General features: G+C 35.2%; 1 protein-coding gene across 5 annotated transcripts in view; it reads left to right on the top strand.

Moving 5' to 3' along the window:
• The window catches only part of TBC1D5 (TBC1 domain family member 5), a 318,666-nt gene that overhangs the window by 194,610 nt on the left and 102,236 nt on the right, over window positions 1-21,820 (top strand). For all 5 annotated transcript variants that reach the window (XM_084509911.1, XM_084509910.1, XM_084509909.1 and 2 more), the window contains one exon: window positions 1,660-1,832. In XM_084509911.1, coding sequence (XP_084366037.1) covers window positions 1,660-1,832 — 173 coding nt within the window. The remainder of the gene's footprint in view (window positions 1-1,659; window positions 1,833-21,820) is intronic.

Genomic DNA, 21,820 nt, shown 5'->3' with positions numbered 1-21,820 from the left:
TTTATTTTAAATTTCTGTTTGGCAGAACAGAAGAGGGCTTTTTTTGAATGAAACTATGCCATTTTAATGAGGTTTATTTGATAGTCTGTGAGGGAATTTTGGTCAAGTGATTTGCTAGATCATCTGAATTGAGTATCTTTTGCTACCACAGCAGCATGGCAAAAACCACTGTACTGTAATAGACAGATCAGTCCCTTTGCTGAAGTTGACATAGCAAAGCAACAGTTACACAGATTTCAAGATATAATTTATCAGATCCTTAAATAAAAACATTTAACTGCTCAGCACCATACAATATTTTTTGCAGTGCAGAATGGAATAATTAAGAAAAAATATTTCAGACAGATTAACAAAAAACTATTTTTATTGAATTTGGGTAGAAATTATTAAATGTTCACTGCCCTTTTGAATATTAAACAGTGTTAGAAATAATGGTTAAGTATGGTTACATCTCTTCCTCTTAAAATTATGATAGAAAATGGGACTGAAGAGGGTCTATAGCTACAAGAAATAACCTTGGGAATAGTTTGTACAACAAAAAATACTTTATTTGTTATTGAGTGCTGGAAATTATGCGCTCTTCACAAGTGAATGTCTTTCAGCAATTTTAGAAGTAATGAAGTCATTTGAAAGTATTAACACTTTGACCTTAATAATGATTCTCAATCAATATACTAAGCAACAGTATAGAAAAATAATAACTATTTTTTTAAAGTGAGGCTTTCAGATCTGAGAGTCAAGATGAGAAATTGAAAGAAGTCTTAGCGAAATCTCTCTTCAAACTGTTTCAAATGTTCCTCTTCTGTATCTTCAGCATCGTTCTGGACAGGTTAATTCTCCATTTGCCTTTCCCCTGTCTTTCTCTTGTTAGGCCTGATTTGTTTGTTTTTATTCCTCACCCTCATTTTTACAAATTTCCTGTTTAGTATAGTTAATTATTTGCTGCATTTCTTTCTAGCTTTCCACTTCTTTTCAGTAACAATTCACTCTTTTGCAAAAAGAACAAATTTAAAGTCACATCACATTCAAGTATGCTAATATAGTAGTTTTCTTCCTCTGTTTTCACCTGTGTGTGTCATGTTACAGATCATGACATAGTTAGCACAACCATTCAGTCCAGCCAGCTGCATCCTAGTCCTGAGGTTCATCGCACTCTTCTTTAGTTTTAAAGGTTTTCCGATGCTTTATTGAAGTTGTGTAGATTTTGAGCCACTTGATTTTCTGAGCAAGAGAAGCCTGTTGTGAAAGTGTTGTTCAAAAAATAGTTATTTTCTATTTGATATGCAATTTATTGTCCTCTAAGGGCATATATTCTCTCCAGTGTTACCATTCATATGCATTTCTCTGGACTGACAAGTACAAAAATGAAATAAAGCTGTCATCACTTTGTCAAAGTGTGAAAAGTAAAGCAGGTATGTGAATTGGACTTGGAGAAGGAGGGAGTAAACCATGGAACACCCAGGAAGGGGAATCCCACAACAGGTGCCCCAGAAGGAGATACCTGACATTACTCTCCTGCTGGAGAGAAAAAAAAAAAAAAAAAGGCTGTTGGTGTTTTTGTGTTTATTTGAAAGCCAGTGATAGTAAGACAATAAATTTCTTTCATGTAATTAAATAATAAAGGATGTTGTCTTTTTTTTTCCTTTTCTGTGTCTGCAGGAGAAAGATGTGATGATTACACCTATGCCATTTGCAAGGCCGCAAGACTTAGGCCCATCTATTGCTATTGTAACTAAAGTAAACCAAATTCAGGATCAGCTGCTGAAGAAACATGATATTGAGCTGTACATGCATCTGAACCGACTGGAAATTGCTCCACAGATTTATGGACTGTAAGTGTTTACAGTGCATTATTTAATTTAATTCCTTCTAGATTTATTTCATTGTTTGAGGACATTTTAGTCCTGAAATTTAAGATTAGAGGAATGGCAGTAAAAAGAAGTACTGTTTTTCTCTTAGACCTTACTCCACTTACATTACAGTAAATGAAACCACACTGTTGTATTTGTGACAGAGACATTCCTAATGCAGATAAAGTGCATTCAACTATATATTAGAGAGCTTGACAGAGATTCCCAGTGCAGTGGTGGGACATCAGTACATACTGAAGGGGAAGAGGGAAGGCTTAATGGCTGAATGGCTTGTTTGCTTAATTTTGTCACCTGAATTGGTGAATTGCTATCAGTGAACTTTTCTCTATTCCAATAATAGAGGTTTGGATACTGGCAATATAGGCGTGGTAGGACATGTTGAAAGTTATGGCATGGTGGTAATAAAGTTTCTGTATGTGGAGTCAGCTCAGGTAGTCCTTGTTTTGTTAAAGTGACTCACATCCATTCAGGTAGCTTTGTATTATGTGTCCCCATTCTGTGGGGGATTTTTAGGTCAGGTGCGACTTTGGAGGTGTCTTTGTCCACAAATGTTTTCACAGCATTGTATGCAAACTATTTATGGCTGCTATACTCAATTTGGGTCAATACAGAGCATGCAAATTGTAAGAATCATGAGGACTTGTGAATTGCCTATGATTTTGAGAAATAATTTTGCCTTCATAGTCTGGAACTCTAGACAGTTGATTCATTTTGATCATTCCTAAGGAGCAAGCTGTATTTACAGTTGCAGAAAAATGAGACTTGTACTTTTTCTAACTTTTTGCAGTGATTTAAAATTAACATTGACTTTGCTTTAAATCACAAAAAATGTTTCATTTGTAGGTTTGAATTGCCATATGTAATTGTGAATTATATTTAACAACTCAATTGAAAACGTGAAAAAGAAGGGAAAATGAGACTGTCTAAATGTCATGCCATAAATGCAATACTTGCAAGTAAAGTCTAATTTGATGTTACCGTAAACTGGAAAAATGCTGAGATACAGTACCGCCCTCAAGAAAAGGGTCAAACTGAGGCTAAATAGTAGTCCCAAGCTTAAAAGGAGCATAGGAAGAGAAACATAATACTTGAAAACTTCAATAGTTTTGGTAGGAATGGTCTACAGGCAGCAGAAGAATAAACTAAGGAAACTCAAGGTATTAAAGTATGAAGAGGACAAACAGTCTTATTGCAGTATTTTTTGCATAATGTGGAGTAGTGAGTTTTCTTTATATCTTCTGTAGTCTAGAAGAGAAAGCAGGCATTGCTAATAAATTTCAGGAGTGGCAATGAATAGGTAGGTGGTGTACACCAAGGAAAACAAAAAGACAGTGCTTCTATTTTCTGAAGACTTATGAAAACATACAGAAAATAAGATAAACCTCAGAGATTTGCAAACATATTCTGGGGCAAAAGTAATTTGTATTGTAGGTATTCACTTCAGTTTAAGATTTTGCCTTTCAGTAACAGAAATAATTGAAAGAAAAAAAATTAGACTTTAGCTCAAAACATGGCATTATAATAGCAGAGGAACAGTGCAGTCTGGTGCGGCATAAATAGAATTGAATCTGAATAAAGAAATTTACAGTTAAAGGAATGAATTATGAGAAAGATCTTCAAGCTGACTATCAAGAAAACCTTACTAACAGGGAGCTGTTAGACTGTAAAGTGATATATCAAAATTAAAAAAGGAAAAACCATCAGAATATTTTAAAGACAGATTCTCAGAAGTGGATATTATTATAAAGAACAAGTCTGCTTTGGCAAAAGAGGAAAGTAGGCTGCAAGTGAGGTCATATCATTCTCCGACTTCTGATTTAATATAGAGAACAGGAAAAAAAAAGGAGAAAGGAACATGACTGTTGTATTATTCTCACATTTAATGATGTCTGAATTCTTCAGAATAACAACTTCCATTAGTGAACCAGCTTGACAGACTCAGATGCTGGATCTTTTCCTGTATTTAACATTTCTTGAACTAGAAACAGCATTTCTTAAACATAATAGATTATTAATAATTGCTCAGTATAACCCAAATTCAGAATTTATGTAAGTTTTTGTTGAAATATATTATTTTCCTGACGTTTGTTGAATTTGGCAACAGTAAAAATTTGTATGTGAATCATTTGAGTGATACGTATCAGTCAAAAAATACACGCATGGTAGAAGGAAGACTAGGAACTTCCTTCAAAAGATATAATGGAGCTGCTGGAGAAAAGTACCAACACAAAAGACTTGTATGTACTGGTAGTCTTCCCTAGCCTGAGCAATTTTTGCAGTCTACTTAAAAATGTAGTATTTCATACTTTGCATCTGTTTATAACCTTTTGTGGAAAGATAGAAACAATTCTTGTTTACTCTTTGTATTTTCATACCGTTGATTTCAACCTTTAATGTTTACAAGTAGTCTTTCTTTTTTTTTTCTTTTTTTTTTTCAAACAATAGACTGGGACAGCATGTATCCTAGTCTGTTGTACAATTCCATGTTCAGAAATGGTCACAAAATTTTCACGAAGTTATGTTTACAGGCTTACAAGAGCAACTTTAACAGGCATTACCATACTTGTGGTATAACTCATTAAATATCATTGCTGTCCATTGGTGTGAAAGTGTAACACCATTTTTGTGGGAAAGTATACTCAGTGTGGTGTTTCTCAGATGCTATTCCTCTGTAACCTGTGATTTAAAAGAAAACTTATTCTCTGGTACTTTCTGTTTTGTGAAGTTATAGCTCAGGGAGTGGGTTGCTTTATCTTCTAGAGTACAGCAGGCTCCACATTACCTGGCTTCCCTCATTTCCTTGCTGAGCAAAAAGAGAACCCCAGTTAGATCTACTAAGGTACACTAGTGTCCTGGCTGTGCCATACTTTCGTTCTCTGGTGATGCAAATTCTTGTTACATGCAGTAGCCTTAACGCTAGAATTTTTGCAACTGGAAATTTTGTGAGACCCCAGATTCATTCACTTGCAGTCAGCCACTGCATACCCCAGTGATAATTTTTCAGCTGCTATTAATATCGGCCAAAATGGAACCAGCAATACGGAGATAAAGGCTTTTGTCGTACCATTCTTTAGCCTTCTTTATTTGCCATGTCTCTGGTTTGTTTTTAGACCCTAAGATAGTGTTTTGCAGAATAACATTGTTTAACGTTCCTGGTAGCACTGCAAATTGCACACAGTCTAACCAAACTATAATAATTATCTAATCATATCTAATTTTCTACTTTGTGAAGTAAAGTACAAGAATGGTTTGAAAGTAAAATTGAATTGATTACATTAACAGCTCAGTGACATGCTTCCTGATAATAAACTTCTCCCTAAATAAAAACAAAAAATGCTAAAATTGCACAAAAAGATTAGATACTCTGAAGGGTTGACAGATTGAATATTCAGTTTAATTATAAAATCAGATGAGTTAAAAAAGATTAATGTGCTAGATGAAATGGTATTCTAGTGTTAATTTCTTTGACCCTTACATCTAATTCATGTCAAAGTACAAAATAATTATTGCAAAACTATTCTGCAGTTTCTGCAGTGGCCACTGGTTGCAGTGACAAATTAAGCAGGTCACGTTCCCAGCTTGAAACAGGACAAGGATTAAAGAAAGTCTTCAGATATCTGTATTTTAAGACTTTTTCTTCATCTTACAATAATTTTTAGTAGAGGATTTATGTTAGATTTCACTTAAAAGTTTAATCAATTGGGAGAGTCCCTCATAATATCATTATAACTGCTTTATTTTATGTACTGAGGGTTTCCAAGTGGATTATATCCATATTACATCAAATAAAATTCTCACAGAACTGCATGCAATAAGTACAGCCGGATCATGTACATATGATGTGGTTGTAAAGAAATAATGCACACAATGCTAACGACAAGGCATAAGTATAAAAAGCTTTATTTAAGAACAAAAATTAACTGGTGGCATAAACTCACTAGCTTCTGCATCATAAGGCTGATGGCAGATTATATGCTGATATTATATTGGTTAAGCAAATTCTTTCTAAGTACATATCCAACAGACAATAAAGCACTTGCAGAAGTGAGCGTAAATATTTCATGATAGCTTAATCTCTGTTCCAAAAAGGCCTTCTTACAACATTCAAAGCTAGTGACTTTGCCTCCCACTGCCACTCTGCTTTCTGATGATCAGTCAGATGGACATACTGGGTGCTGTGCTTGGAGATTCAGATCCAGCCCTTTAGGCTGGTACCACAATTATACTTCAGGAAGAAAAGGGGAGAAAAAATGAAGAGAAGGATACAAAGCAAGTCACAAGGTACATTTGAAGCTAGCATTAGAAAGGTTATGTTACAGCAAAGTCAACAGCAGATGTGCTGCTCCACTATTACTATTCTTAGTTGCTTTGCTATGAGCACTGCTGTGGGGCGCCCACCTGTTTTAGTTTCTCTCCCATGCCATTATGGTACCAGGCAGTATTCTTTTCTGTAACCATATTGGTCTCTGGAGGGAGGATGTAAAGGATTTCACCAATGCAGAAAAGGAACATAAATCATATACATCGTATCCAGAAAAAAAAAAAAAAAAAAACTCCCACCAATCATCAGAATAAGGAGAAATATTCATGATCACCAGAAAAAAAAAAAAAGTAGATCAGTTAGATTATCAGTCTTGCTAAGGAGAAAAAAAAAAAAAAAAAAAAAAAAGCTCTGCAGATCATCCCAGATGCCTAGGTTTATTACAATTCCTCTCTAATTTTTAATCCAATGACTTCACTTAATTGGACAACAATTATAGTGTAAGCAACTTTGATCTATTGTGCATATAGTAGGAGAACCACCAAAATCTGGCTTTGCTATTAAAATAAATAAATATTTTAGTATCTATCAGTGGCTAAGACTAAGCAAACAGTAAGTCGTCATGAATTTATTTTCTGTTTGACTTAAAGCATTATGTACAAAAAAGATTTAATGCTATGCAAGTCCTAGCCTGTCTATCATTAGAATACTTGCAAGGATTTAATGCCAGATACACAGGCCTTTCTAAGAAAGGTTACAATCCTCTGTTACTCCCACAAATGAAAAGGAGATACAGGCTACTGGCGTTTTGGATGAAGTTTTTGGGAACTGAGTGAGACATCTGAATACTTTATCAGTTTAGTCTTGTATAGTGAAATAAGTACTATAAGAAGAAAACTGGAAGTTAAAAGCAAAGTGACAGCGGAAAACAATTCTGAATCTAATGTAGAAATATATTTTGACGGAGAGAGGAGTTGCCTCAACTATTGTTGATGTATCTGTTGAATTGCAATGGTTTACTGACTCAAAGGGATTGTTCTGTGCAAGTAAACGTGGACAATTCTTGAAGCATCAGGGTAGATATCTCACTTTGAGGAAGCAAGCAAAGCTACTTACCTGTAGAAGCTGCTTTTCTTTTATTTTAAAATGAGGTACCCACCTTTTGTTTTCTTACATGGTAGCTATCTGATGCTTATTGTTGAGTTCCTCCAGAAAGCTTTCCGGTTGTTGATTGAATTTTTGTTATAATTATTTGCCACTTGCCTTATCCATTCTTACTGTATATTATATTGAACATTGCAATATGATGAACTTCTCAATTACATCCTTTTTCTCCACTCTCACAAACAGTATTTTAGACTTACTTAAGACTTAAGATTTGAACATATACATAATGTGAAAGCCCACTATAAACACAATGAAGAATTGGCTGAGGTGTCAAAAGTGTTCATCTGAGTTTTACTCTCCTGCCACATAATTATGTGCTGAGAAGATAATGAGTAGTACTGGATGGCTGTGAGAATGGAATGCAGATTTGTCATTATGTTGTTCCTTGATGCAGGTGATGTGCTTCCCATATGAAGCATGGGGAATTATCTTTTATGGGGAAGGAAACAAACAAGAAAGCTTCCATTTTTGCTTTTGTCACACACACCCTTAAAAAATCTGGTTTCATTAAACATAAGTAGGCTTAGATACCAGTGGCTTTGAATAGAATATGTTCTGAAACCTGTGATGAATTCAGTAGGAATAAATACAGGTGTTTGAAAGTCAGTCTTTTTTTTTAGTTAATAGCTACAAAAGCTGAACAATGAACCAGAGAAGTTCTACTCCAGCAAGGAATTTAAGGTGCCATATATTGTGTATGGACTTCTCTTTGCTTTCTTTATACTTAATCACACCAGCTCTCCAGCTAACCAGTGCAGTTTAATTTAGTGCATCATTTTGTTTCTTTCAAGGACACAAATCCTAGTTTAGAAAACTGGTGTTACAAATGGGTACAGAAAATGTAGCAGAACATAGGCTAAGTATCTGTTGCAGGAAACAATTACCTCAGCATATGCCAAAAAAAAAATTATATTGTGCTAACATGTCCAAGTTAATCTAATGTTAGTAGGGAAAATACAGCAGCTTGAACTTAAGCATTTGCTAGCAATCAACGCATTTCCCATAGAATCCAGTCTGTGGCTAATTCATGGTTTGGTCAACCAGTGCTTCGACCTCACTGCTTATTCTTACCTGGTCTGATTCAAGTCAGTATAGGCATGCATGCATATGTTACTAGTATACCCTTTATTTTTTTGAGAAGACGTACTATTAGAGCTGATAATAAAGTAATGAATAGAACCATGTGCACTGTACCAGAGGGGAAGATCATCCTATCATCAGTCCTTAAAATAAAGGCTAATGCCCAAGAGTCTTGATAAACTAAAGACTAATACAGACAGAAGGTCACTGAAAATCTTTTGGTTCTTATGTTTGTCCAAGTGCACATAAAAAATATCCGCACAAAGAGGAGCTTCTACTAGAATACAGAGAAAAGCTTCAGCAAGAGTAATGGCAAGACATCCTAAACACAATATGGTGACTAAATTGTAAAACTAAAAATTATACTGTGTTCTTTAAGCACAGCTGGGATCAACTGGTTGGTGCAGATAAGAGGAATTTTAATCCAGATCTTTAAACAACTGAGAATGAAATACTTAAATGCACAACCAAGACCTGTTGGAAGCACAGGAGTTAGATTTCATTTTAAAAGTCAACATTTTTAATACTTTGGTGTTCTTCCATGTCAGAATAAACTAAGCCATTTTGAATTTTCATGGAAGACTAGGGAGGGGAATGACAGGGAATTGCATTTGAAAAAAAAAAAAAAAAAAAAAGAACAAAAAAACAATAATTGACATCCTTTAGGAAGCAGGATGTCAACTTCAGGGATAGCATGGTCTTCACGCTGTCTCCCTTGGCCTAGGAGGACATGTTAGTAATCAAGATCTTCTAGGTCATTTTCATCTGAGGCCTTAGTTTTAGAAGAAAATTATATTCTGAAAGCACAATTCATTCCCAATTAAAATGTTGTCAAAATGTAATGAAATAATAATTTTCTGGATAATAGCTAGTCTGCATTTTCTCTAGAAGACTCTGGTTGCTTTCTTGAATGGAGATAACCTCAGGGGATGGGGGGGAGGGAGGGAAGCTGTTCAAGGTCAGCATTAAGAAGATGGTTTCCCTTCTGTGCATTGTCCCCACAAAAATAAGTTTGCCAGCTAGACAAGTCAGTCTGCCTCAGTGATTTCTATCTCTATGGACAGTGCTCTCTCTCTCACTCTCTCTCCAGTCTAACTAAATGCTACAGACTGAGGTGAGGGATTTTAGTTTAAAAAAAAAAAAAAAATGGAAGGGAGGGATTCTACAGACATGGTTTATATATTTCATATATATATGTATGTATGTATATATATATAACATGGTTTATATATTTTGAGTCTTCTCTAACATAGTTGTTTTACTGGGAGTTCTAGACTTGGATAAATAGATGTCAGTGTTGGAAGTGTATGCAGTACAAAAAGGTCCTGCTCTGAAAATAACACCACAGACTGTCCTAACTTCTAAAAAGGGCAAGCTCAATAATAGTTCTCCATGACCTTGTGAACCTCTTTCCAACATATGCATTAGCTGAGGAAGCTTCAGCAATAAAAAAATAAATAAAATAATTGCTCCAAATAACTGCATGCCTTGAGCATCTTTTCTGGCTCAAAAATGTGTTTTTGAGCAAGAATTTTTAAAAGTATCCTATGAAATATTAAAGCAGGCCAGCCATATCCAAAGAATAAAATCCATTAACACAGATCACAGGAATAGGTTTTTCTGGAGCAGTGCTGTTAATTAGGTTGCATGATTTTGTGTAACTTTTGCAGTTATATGAATTCACAGTCTTTAGGTAGAGAGTGAAAAATGATGTTTGATAAATGTTTCTAAAAATAGTGTTATGTTGGCAAACTAACACTATAAAAATAATCAGAGTATTTCATCACACCACATACTGAATGTAGGCATGAGGCCCTAAAGGGTTAAGTTATATAACTTAGCTTGAAGGCTCCACAATTTATGGCAGGAAGAGAAAATCTGTGCACAACACTGCAAAATAAAATTTCTTAGTGAAAAATAACAAAAACTGGCAAGAGTAGGAGCTGATTTCAAACACATTTTGAAATCAATGAATGACTCACTCTTGAATTTTTACTAAAAGTCAGTGGTGTTGCTTTTCTATTTTGTTTCTCTGAAAATACTCTTAACATGCTGTTTGCAGCTTTTTATTGACTGCTGATGATAACTTCCTCAAATTTCTAGAGAATGCTGTTTATAAGGAAAGAAGGCAGTATAGGCCTTGTTATTCACACCTAGGCCTTGTTATTCAGTATTGAATGTATTGACATGTATTGACAACAGTAGGCTAATTCTTCCCAGATTTCAGAGAAGCAAACAGCATCACCAGGAAATTAGCAACATCAGCTTGGGAAGTACAGAAGAGACTGTTTCTTTTTATAGGCCTTACATTGGCATCTATAATTTTTATCTGTTTTTTCTTTACTTCTCATCACCTTTTATGAAACTGGGACCATGTTAGCATGCTTTCTCTCGTTAGCTTTGGATAAATATTTTTATTCTTGAAATCTGGAGTGTCCAATACAGTGATCTTTGAATGCCACACGAGCAAGATAATTGTTGTTCTTGATATTGAAAGAAAGGAGTAGAAGAGATTTATTTTCATATGTGCTGTTCTTTAATTTGAATAGAATAGAATAGAATAGAATAGAATAGAATAGAATAGAATAGAATAGAATAGAATAGAATAGAATAGAATAGAATAGAATAGAATAGAATAGAATAGAATAGATGATATGGTGAAATCCCACCCTGTTTCTGCTCACTGTTACTCCTAAAAATAATGCTACCAGTTTTTAATTAGCAAAAGTTGAGAGGTTTGCAAAAACATTTTGATACCTTGGATAAATCTGTACACATAACCACATGTAGCAGCAGAGAAAATGTAATATGTTGTATGTTATTAAATATTTTAACAGTGCTCAAATCAAAATTTCAGACAATGTATAACCACAGTCCTTAACTGTTTACAACTTACATCAGTAAATGCTGTGTGAGCTGTTAGATTTTAAGCTTAGGCCTTCTGGTTTATTCCATTTCCCCTAACCAAGTACATGTGGGTATGACATGCAATATCAGGTGTCAATAACGCACATACAGTGAAGTGGAAGTACAGGACAACTTGACTGAAACACCTTTGCCAGTTGTTTTACCTATCTGTGAGTGAAATCACAAGAGTAATCAGACAATAGAAGAAAATAAATAATTTCCACAGAGTTTGCAACATTGCAATATATTTACTCTATACCTAGAAACATTAGTGATGTCACATTTATATTTGTATAGACTGAACAGTAGAAAAGATAATAACATCTGTGATCTTAGCAATTCCATATATGATATTAGTGGTGTGAAACGTTACACATATTGAAAAAAATATGTAAAACAATTGAAACATTTATTTTTCCATTTTCTTATTTCAATACCTGTAATCAGAAAAACCTTTTTTATAGTGTAATCACATATCCAAAATACTTAGTATACATTCTGCTATACTGTACATCTGAGCTCTGGGACTTTACAACTGAAATACATCTTCTGATTTATCTTCTGTCTAAACTACTTTTTACATTATGACTCTGTGCTGCAGTCTTTGATATTCCCTGTGACATCATGAGACAGCTGTGTTACATTGTGTTTAAGCAATACTAAACCTTTAAACTTTAAACGAATATTTTTCTTCTTGGAGGTATAAATAGAATATGTAATAAGCATCTGTGGGATATGCAATTAATGTCACTTGTGAGGAAAGGCCTTCATGATGCACTTGGGTTTTGGCACTCTTAAATTATGAGCTCTTTACTACACTCATGGGATAAATTCCATATCCCCCAGTTGCTTATTATGTATCTTCCATGTCCCTTAATTCCTATTAGCTGGATTAGTAGTTGTTGCGATGTTGAGGTTTATGGTAATTTAACTGGGGTGGTTCTCGGTGATCAATAAATAAACTTCAAAAGTTTAGTAATTTTTATTTGCTAGCAATTCCAGTGTGTATAGCTGTAACAATTTACATTAAATTTCTAGTTGGATATACCAAAAACTTTGATGAGGATTAGTGTATCCGTTACCTAAATTTAAAAACATAAGCAATATATAAGAGGGAAAGATTTAAATAGGAAAGGAGTTGAAGTGTAAGGTTTTGGAGTAACCAAGATGGGGGTGTTTGCTTTAGCTTCCAAAAATCCTCCAAAAAAAACTATTTGCATGGAGAATAAATACTTTGTTGTACATTGATGATGTTATTAATGTTCTAGTCACAATCATTATCTGGAGAGTTTGTCAAACTGGTACAGAATGGCCTAGATTAGTTATCAACTCAAGAGCAAATAAGATTTTTAAAAGACTCAATAAAGTCCAGTGATTAATTGTTATATATTCTGATTCATGCCTATCCCATTTTATCTAATTTAATAAAAGTCTAAAATGATGATTAATTCTTTCACACCAGCAGTTGCTGGTACATCCATTACATGTCCAATCTGAATTCCTCTGCCAAGGAGTTAACTACTATTTTGAACTTGGTGTGAAAAATATCATTATAAATTTCATTAACCTGATCATCAAATTTAAAAAAGTCAACTCGTAAAATCCATTACTACATATCATGCATCGAAGATTAAAAACTGGTCCTCAGTGGGCAGGAATAGCCAGGATTTAATTCCCACAGCATATGTTTAAAGTGCTCATATGACATTATTGTATCTGTAATTATCAGAATTTTATGTTTATTAACCCAAGTGAATTAAGAATCTTGTTTTGCGTAAAATTTAGCGTGCATGTTAAATTGACCATTAATTCAGAGCATATCAATGTATATGTATTTAATACAAGTGCAAAGATATTTGTTTAGCATATTGTAATAATTTTGGCATTTAGAGAATTGCGTTCCTTTAATTTTTTTCTTCTTGGATAAAATAATTTACTTCTTCAGTGCTTCCAGTTGGCTATCTTTGTGTAAATTCCCATGCGTGACATAGATTTAAATCTTCATAAAAGAAGTCCTTCTGGGGGAAACTTGAAATATTTCATGTTTGCACTATATCTCAACTATAAATAAGTCTTCAGCTTCAATGAGATGTTTTTCCAAATAGGTAGTAACACTGTTCTTCAGTACTGCTTGGCTCACTCACAGTTAGATCCAAGAGAGAGACTTCTCTGGGCTGTATGTTAAATTTTCCTCAGCAGCGAAATAGGCACAAAAATTCACACCTGTCCAGGGTTCTGAATAGGTTTGTTACTTATCCCTGGTATGGTTGCTCAAATAGAAGGGTTATGATGGAAATTCAGTGAATGCACGAAAGATATGCTGCCTGAGTTAAACAGTTCAGAAAAAAGGAAAAACAGCTACCAGTGAAAATAGGAAAATGCTATGAAAGCTCTTGTAAATGTCATCCTTGGCCAAGGTGTAAGTTTAAAAAAAAAAAAAAAACAAAAAAACAATGACAAAGTTCAGTTCGTTAATATAATTCAGATATATTTTAACAAAAGGAAGTTTGTTTGCTTCTTTTTTTTTTTTTTAACCCCAAACAACAACACATTCTCAGGCCTGAAATCCCAACACTGGATTTCTCTAGCAGCTGGCACTAAGCAAAGGAGAAGTGTAATGGAGAAAGTTGCATGGGATGTAAAGGTAGTCTAGGGTGCTGAACGTATTAACATTTGTTTTTCAGAAAATTGATAAGAAATTGGTTTTGAAAAGCACCTCCACTTTTCAAATATCTCTTACACAAGCTTCTTTTGCAACTAAAGCAGTGGCAAAATCCAGGACTGATTTTCAGCGGCCACATTCATAACCCCACAATTTCAACCAACGCAACCCATTGCTTCTAAGTACGATGAGACTTCCCAATCCTGCTACACCTGGGAGTTTTATGGGGATTGAGACCTTCCCTCACAAGTCATCTTTCCTTTTTCTGGCAAGTTTTTAAGGGGGGTAATTTGAACGTAGGCCACTGTGCCTCCGTAGGCCCTACATGAAGCCATGCCATACCACGGTGGTGACCCAGCCTGCCAGCAGGTGCCTAGGAAATACCACACGGCACATGGACTGGGCCACGTCCAACCAGGGGGTACAAATGGCAGCCCTTCCAGTTTACCAGCTCGTTTCAATCAGGAAATGGTCACTGAAAGGGAGATGTTGTTAAAATACTGTATGTAGTGCAGAAAAAGTAGGAAGTTGGGACACAGTTACACAGTCGTTTCAAAATGGATTTTTTTTCACTGCAAAATGCTTGACTCTGGCAATAGGGATAAAAGTCACCTGGTTTGCTCATCGTATTTATCCCATATGTGGATGGAATATCTACTTAGAGAAAGCTTTGGCTGTTTTATGACACGATAACTATATACTTATCAGTAAAAATGCCTGCTAGTATCTGCTGGTCCGCGTGTGACTCCAGCTCAAACAATTTACAGGAGGGCAGAAAACAGGATCTATGAGCTTTTTACCAAACCAGATTTTTATTTTTTTTCTAAAACCCTTCCACAAATATGAAACAAATATGAAAATGCATCTCCCTCCCAAAAGAGCTTATTGACTGCAAGACTCACGTGGATTCCACACATAGAATGATGGCATACTAGGTGCCTGTGAGCAACCAACTGTGGCTTGTGCCATCTGTACTTGGCATGCCTATAAGTTTAGATATTTATGATTGTTACAACTACCACTACATGCTGCAGGGAGATGTCTGTACAGCTTTGCTGCTTGGTATAGTTCCACCTTACACATCCTTTCATGACCTGTCTCTGTGGTTGTGCCCATTTCACTTACCCAGGCTCAAATGTTCTGCAGAAAGAAAATGGTGAAGTTAGGAGTGAAGAGGTCCCTGTTTATTCCCAGCACATCTGCTGAGGAAATATGCTCTTCTGCTTTTTAAAGACAACTAGCATCAAATAAGCTTCTGGTTACAGCAGTACAGAAGTGTTTCAGAACTGCCAGGTGATTGATTCATCGGAGATTTATATTACACAGTCAGGTCCCTTGTGCAGTACGCTTAGGGACATGGTTTAGTGGTAGACTTGGCAAAGCTAGGTTAATGGTTGGACTTGATGATCTTAGAGGTCTTTCCCAAATCTAAATGATTCTGTCATTCTATGATTCCATGTTTGGATTTTGGGGTACTGTATTTAGAAACACAAATTTTTTCCATTGTAAAATCCTTGCCTTTCCAACCTTGTAGATTGAATTACCTGATCTATTTTTTGATGTTTTCTTTGATCTAAATTGTCTTTTAATTTATTTAATGCTAAGTTTAGAGCAGCCCTTTCTTCTAGAAAATATTTTAAATTATCTGTCAGCAGTATTTTGCATAAACTCCACCAACCCAAGTAAAAAAAATCTCCATAGAGGTTGCAGATAAATGTATGTGAAGCTTGCAGATAAATGTATATGAAGTGGTAACAACTCCCAAAAAATAATCTCTGTGTATTTTAGGAACTGGAGTTATACCCAGTAATATTTTATAGGGTCCTGTAAGATTTTTTAACTTGTTTGTGTTTTTGAACATTGTAGAGAATTTTTTTCTGAACTGTGTAGGGGAGTTAATTATCAAGCCTGGAAAAAGAAGAGCAGTGCCACATTTCCTTAGGAGAGATTTAAGAGGTTAAAGTTAAGGTTACAGATGAAGAAAATTTAAGATATATTTTACTTTGGTTTTAGTCTCAGATATCATTAGTTTCCTTTTGTAGCATGTCCAAGGTGTATGTCTGAGGTGCTTTCCGCAAATAGCTTCCAGACAAAGGTAACTTTGGCTTGGTTGCTGAATCACTTCACAAGAGAAGTCATCTGCAATAAATGTGTCATGGATATCCCTGAATCTTCGAAGTGCCCATTCATTTGATTATTTTTTCTTAAATCTCAAAAGCTGGTAACAGTTACTGTGCTTATTATGAAAATCATGTAAGTTTGGGAGCAAATCGAGCTAACATCAGAAATCAAGACAGCGTGTTAAATGCATAGTTAGTAAGAGCGAAAAAAAATGTTTAGAGACTGTTAGACACACAATGAGTGAAGGTTTGGGGCAAGGAAGGGAAGAGAATGAGGAAGAGATGAGATAGAGAGGAGAGCCCAGGAAGGCTCACTGCTGGAATTGCTGAATCTGGAAATTTAAGTTGTGTTTTCAGTGTAGTTCGGTGATTAAATAATGCAGGAGGGTTTATGTCATGTGGCCAGTTGCAGTACTTGCATGGTAGTCAAAGGGTGAAATAAGTGCCCAATGTGCAAACCGAAACATAGATGTGTGTACGTTAAACAGGTAAATACTAGCCTTAAACATAGACTACCTCATTCTTTGTGTAGGTGTGGTTGAAGTCTTACATATTCACATACTATGGAAAAAAAAAAAAAAAAAAAAATTTGTTTAGCTAACTCCTAAGTAACAGACTGCTTAAAAAAAAAAAAAAATCTGATTTTGGTGTGTGTAAGGGGGGGGGGAAAGAAGGTTCTTCTTTTTTTTCCCTGTTTCCTCCAGTTATAAAAATTACAGTGATTACACATCATAAAGCCTATCTGTAATAAAACGCATCAGCTGGCCAAGGTTTTCATCGCTCACTCAATAATCCATTAATACAGCAACGCTGCCCAGGCATCTTTATAATACCAACTCGGAGGTAATTTTAATCAGCTAGACCAGCTGGTATTTAACAGCAGCTGCTGGAGACGCCACAAATATACTCAATAGCTGACATCTTTATTTGCAGTTTTTCAAGGGGAGAAGGGATCCTCCTGTGGTTACTTATATTAAGCTTTTTTTTTTTTTTTTTTTTTTTTATAAGTACTGGTACCAGAGGGTAATACCTGAATAAAGAAGTGAATAGAGTTAATACAAAAAAATTTAAATTACATTCTTGGAGTCAGAGGGCTTTTTCATGAAGTCCTCTTTGTAAATGAACAAAAAAATAAAGAGTAGATGCTGGCTTTGTTGGAGGTTAGAACCTTTTCCTGATACGTTTACACTAATCTCAAACATTGCTTGAAGCATAAAATGTGCTCTGCAGTGCTGCATCGCCCCGTCTTACTGAAGCTTTCCTGTCTCTGCAATATAAATATGCGATAAATAGTGTGCTGTAGGTAGAAAAAAGTGATGCTTGCTCACATGTGTTCAATTTTAACTGACATGTACTTCTTTTGTCCTCAGTTTTGGTTTAGAGCGTCTGTATGCAGGAGTGTATATGTATATATATCTGTGCTTAAATACACGGGTGTTTGTGTATAAATAATACACAATATGTTTATTTGTACTTCTCATCTCCTATAAGGCTAGAGATGTATTCAGCAACTAAATAAAGTGCTGCTCTCTGCAGCAGTAAATGCGGAATACTATTTCGCATTGGGTTGGGGGGGGGGGGGGGGCAAGCAGAGGCAACACGAAGTTAACAGTCACAAACACATTATAAATAAAAATTTAATTACACTTGGGGGAGCTTGGCTTACAAAGCTCACAAATCCATAATGGAGCTTGCTGGTAATAAAGGCCTGATCTGTTTGTTAAACTCCGATATTCCTGTCCTTCTGTATCTCTTCTTTTGTATAAAACTTCAGTTCCTGCATTGATTACCGATTGCAAAAAAGACTGACTTCACTGGTAAACAGGCTTTTCTGTCAGATACCAAATGCCATATTTCTTTATTAAGCAAATAGTTATGACTCTTAGGTAGGGCAGGGGAGGTGCAATAAGAAGTGTAAGTATATCTATTTTTGTTGACTATTTATCATATGGCACAGTGGATGAAATATGTGTTTAGTATCAATTTGACTTGCTGGAGATAGGCTTTTGTTAAGGTATAAACAAATTTTAATGTAGCAGCTTCATTGTGATGAAGAGAAGTAAATGCTAGTAATAGTTCAAACAGTTACAAAAGTGGAAGAAAATGCAGTGTTATTAAACTTGTTAGAGGTGTAAGCATTCCTAGGACAGTACATTTAAAAGTACTATACAGTTTTAATTTTCCTTCTTTTCCTTTAGATTCAAAATCTCATAGCTGAAAGTAGATAGAGAAAAGGAATGAACTTGAGTACATGGATATAAATCCTTAAACAAATTAGAGGTTATACTAATCATTCGTAGGTATCTCATTTGTTAGTCTCAGTGGTACCTCTCTGTACTCAAATATGGATTTGTCCGAGACTGTGACTGACTACTTCAAATTAAAATCCAGTGACAGAATGGATTACTGAGGTTGCAATTTGACTAAAAATACTTAGCAAGCATGTTTTCTCTTATTTGTAGTGAAAACAGACTGTTTAAGTTTGTTCAGTGTGTTTGACAACAGACAGTTTGATATATTGCTGGGCACAGCAGTAGGTTGGACTTGAGTGGTATTAGCTTTCACTGTTTTGATTAATGGTAATTGTTTCGATGAAAAGGCATGTTTTACGTACAACTCACAGTTCTGGAAAACAGAAGTCAACTTGCAAGATCTGTAATTACTGTTCTGAGTTAGCATATAAAAAAAAGCTTGGAGAACATGCAGGCAAATCACAGTGGGGCTTTTGTATGTCTGTTTATTTTGTGTATTGTATTACATTTTGCATTATGTAGCTTTTATACACTGATTGTTGTCTAAGAAAATAAATCTTACTTTTTATCTCTTGTTGAGTGCTGCAATGTGTTTAAGACATATTTCTGAATTCCACATTGTGGTTTAAATTTTGGTATTGTGATTTTATTTTTTTTTTCAGTCATCAGTAACAATACCAGAAGGTCAAGATGGAGACAATCCCGTCTCCTTTGATCCCCACATGGTTCTGCATGGAAGAAAAAAAAAATCTATTCACCTTTAAAATCTGTTTTCTCTTGTTAGAAAAGCACTGCCTTATCCCACTCTCTGAATGTATTTTCTAGTTTTCTTAAGATATTTTTTATCTTCTTTTTTTTTGGGGGGGGGGGCTTGGTGTAAATATTTAATTTCATGTGTATAGTCAGGAAGAAGGAAAAAAAATGATTATTTTTGTATTTAGGTAAATAAAAATTGTAATGATATGTTCAGATGTAAGCCAATACCAGCATCGTAAGTGATGTCGACTGTTATTACTAATACCATCTTTCATTTATATAGTGCTTTCATCCTAAAAGACTCCAGTTTCTAGAAAATGTAGATTTAAGCCAAAAACACAATTAAAAATATATCTCCTTGTCCGTGCATGTTAGCTTCGAAGTATTGTGTGTCAGTTTAACAGACAGTACCGAAATATCTTTATTCTGCTTTGCAGATGCAAAAATGTACCATGAAATGAGTATTCTGAAAGTACTGTTAAACCATCTCTAGAAGAAGAGAAAATTGGTTTTATAGGTTCCTCATTTTATGACATGCTTTCTTCTCAGATTTTAATATTTTGCAACACGTTCTGAAAGAAGAAATGAATAGATAGTGCTTTTCTATATCTGAAACATGTAGGGGCATCACAACCTACCTGAATTGTTCCCTAGACAGTATTAAAAAGAAAGCAGTAATATCTAAATTGTAGAGGGAGGCAACTAGATTTCTAAGTGTGGTGCCAATGTTTGTAGTCAACAATGAGACATAAAAAAAATTGTAGCCCATGTTGATAACAGCAGGGTTTGAGTTTTGTATTATTAGAGCTTGCCTAAAAGTATTAACACACAACTCATGTATAGCCTTTGTATAAGCTATGTTCTATTATATATTTTGGGGGGAAATAAAAATCTGTAAAGCATGAAATTGTGGTGTTACAAAACGATTATTTCTAAAAGTGAATTATCTCATCTCATAGTAGTACTAGCTTGGATTGCTATGTTAGATGTCAGGTGGTTTATTTCTGAGCAAAATACAAATTAATAAGTGTATGTTTTAATACTTATCTAAACCAGTGACAAGAAAATAAATACTACTTTTTATTTACCTTGCAGTTAACAACCATGTGTCATTGTGGCATCTTTTATTGAAAGGAACTTTATTTAAGTAGCATAAACTTGTTGGATGGGCTTCAATTAAATGATGATTTGTTAATGCAAATGTGTAGCGAATGACTGGTAGTACATCTGTCTCTTCATCCATAGGCCATTACTGTGCAGCATTAGCACATGATTGTAAAAAACTGGAAATCATTATATGCAGGTAGTACATATTCAATCAATTCTGACCTTATGTCTCTGACGAAATAAAAAAAAAAAAAAAAGTATGCAATGTAAACGATATTTAATCTGAACAAGAAAAAAAAAGAATATCTGTGATTCAAGCTGTTAGATGATGTGAGGTGACTGCTGTTTGGGATTGATTGTTATTGGTGGCCCCAGTGGGGAACAGCCAGCACATTAATCCTGTGTTACTCCTCCCTCATGCTCCTCCAATCCAAATAGTATTTTTGTTTATATTAGGAAATAAATACTGTTGAGTTTATTTTAAAATTCCTCTCTTTTGGAGACTGAAGGGAAAAAGCTCTGTATTGATGACCAATGTTAGCCAGTTAAGCAGGCAGTGACGATTAATACAACAAAAAATCGTACAATTAGCTTCAGCTCCATAAGTGTCTAATGAGCCATTTGTCAGTCTTTTGGTGAAATAAACTACTCTATCTTAATTCTCCACTCTTGCAGCAAATAAATAGAAGTTATGAAACACCCGGGCACCAATAAAATATAATTTATTTTGCGGGGCATGGCAGAACTCCTTACATATCTAAAATGAGCATGTTATTTACAAACGACTTGTGATACTAATATAAAAAAGGATTTCAATGTTAACTGCTTTCGTTCTGCAGTAGATATGTTTTCTTCCTGATTTGTTTAATCATTTAAATGTATAATTACTCCTGAAGGCATGTGAGTTAAAATGACTTCTCCTGAGGCGATTAACTCGTAAAGCCAAAAAGAACCTGAGAGTGGAACCTGAGAAATGCCAGGGATCAGCAGTCTGCAATCCCAAATGTTGTTCATTTTAGGAAGGACAAAATATTTCGCTTCAGAAATACTTCCTTTCTGCTGTTCCCTTTCTGCTGGCCCTATTGGTTGTAGAGATACCTCATTGTAAAAAAAAAAAAAAACATGGTGACAATTGCTGCTCAAATGTCACAGCTGATTTCGATGAAGACAGAGCCAACGTAGTTGGGCTGACAGAGGCTCCCCATTCAGATGCCTGCCATCAGGCAGCGACAGCCCCTGAGCTCACAGGGCTCTGCCTCTGCCAGGCCTTGTCAGCGGTGGGCAGGGGAAGTGGTCTGATGTCTGAAGGGCCTCAGGATGGCTGTCTACAGAGCCATTTGTTGTGAAGAGCAGGGTGGTTGTGTTTTCCATACAAAATATTTTAGGCCATGTCCTCCTCACTCATCATTTCAACAGGAGTTTGACTATGAGACTATGACTTAGTTCAATTGTGTGACATCTTCCTGGCCAACTGTCTTCCCAGGCTGTTGGTAATACTCCCAGACAGGGAGTATTTAAACAAAAGACACAAAAAATAAGGTAGACCAGAACATGACGTATAGATAGAGCTGAGTTACTTGGTTTCGGAGAGGGAGAGAATTTTACGAAGGGCATTTTACAAAATTCTACGAAGCTTC

Source organism: Aythya ferina (genome assembly GCF_964211825.1).
Source record: "Aythya ferina genome assembly, chromosome: 2".
In the NCBI taxonomy this organism is placed as follows: domain Eukaryota; kingdom Metazoa; phylum Chordata; class Aves; order Anseriformes; family Anatidae; genus Aythya; species Aythya ferina.
Note: the sequence above shows the minus strand (reverse complement) of the source record. Positions and strands in the feature narration are given on the sequence as shown.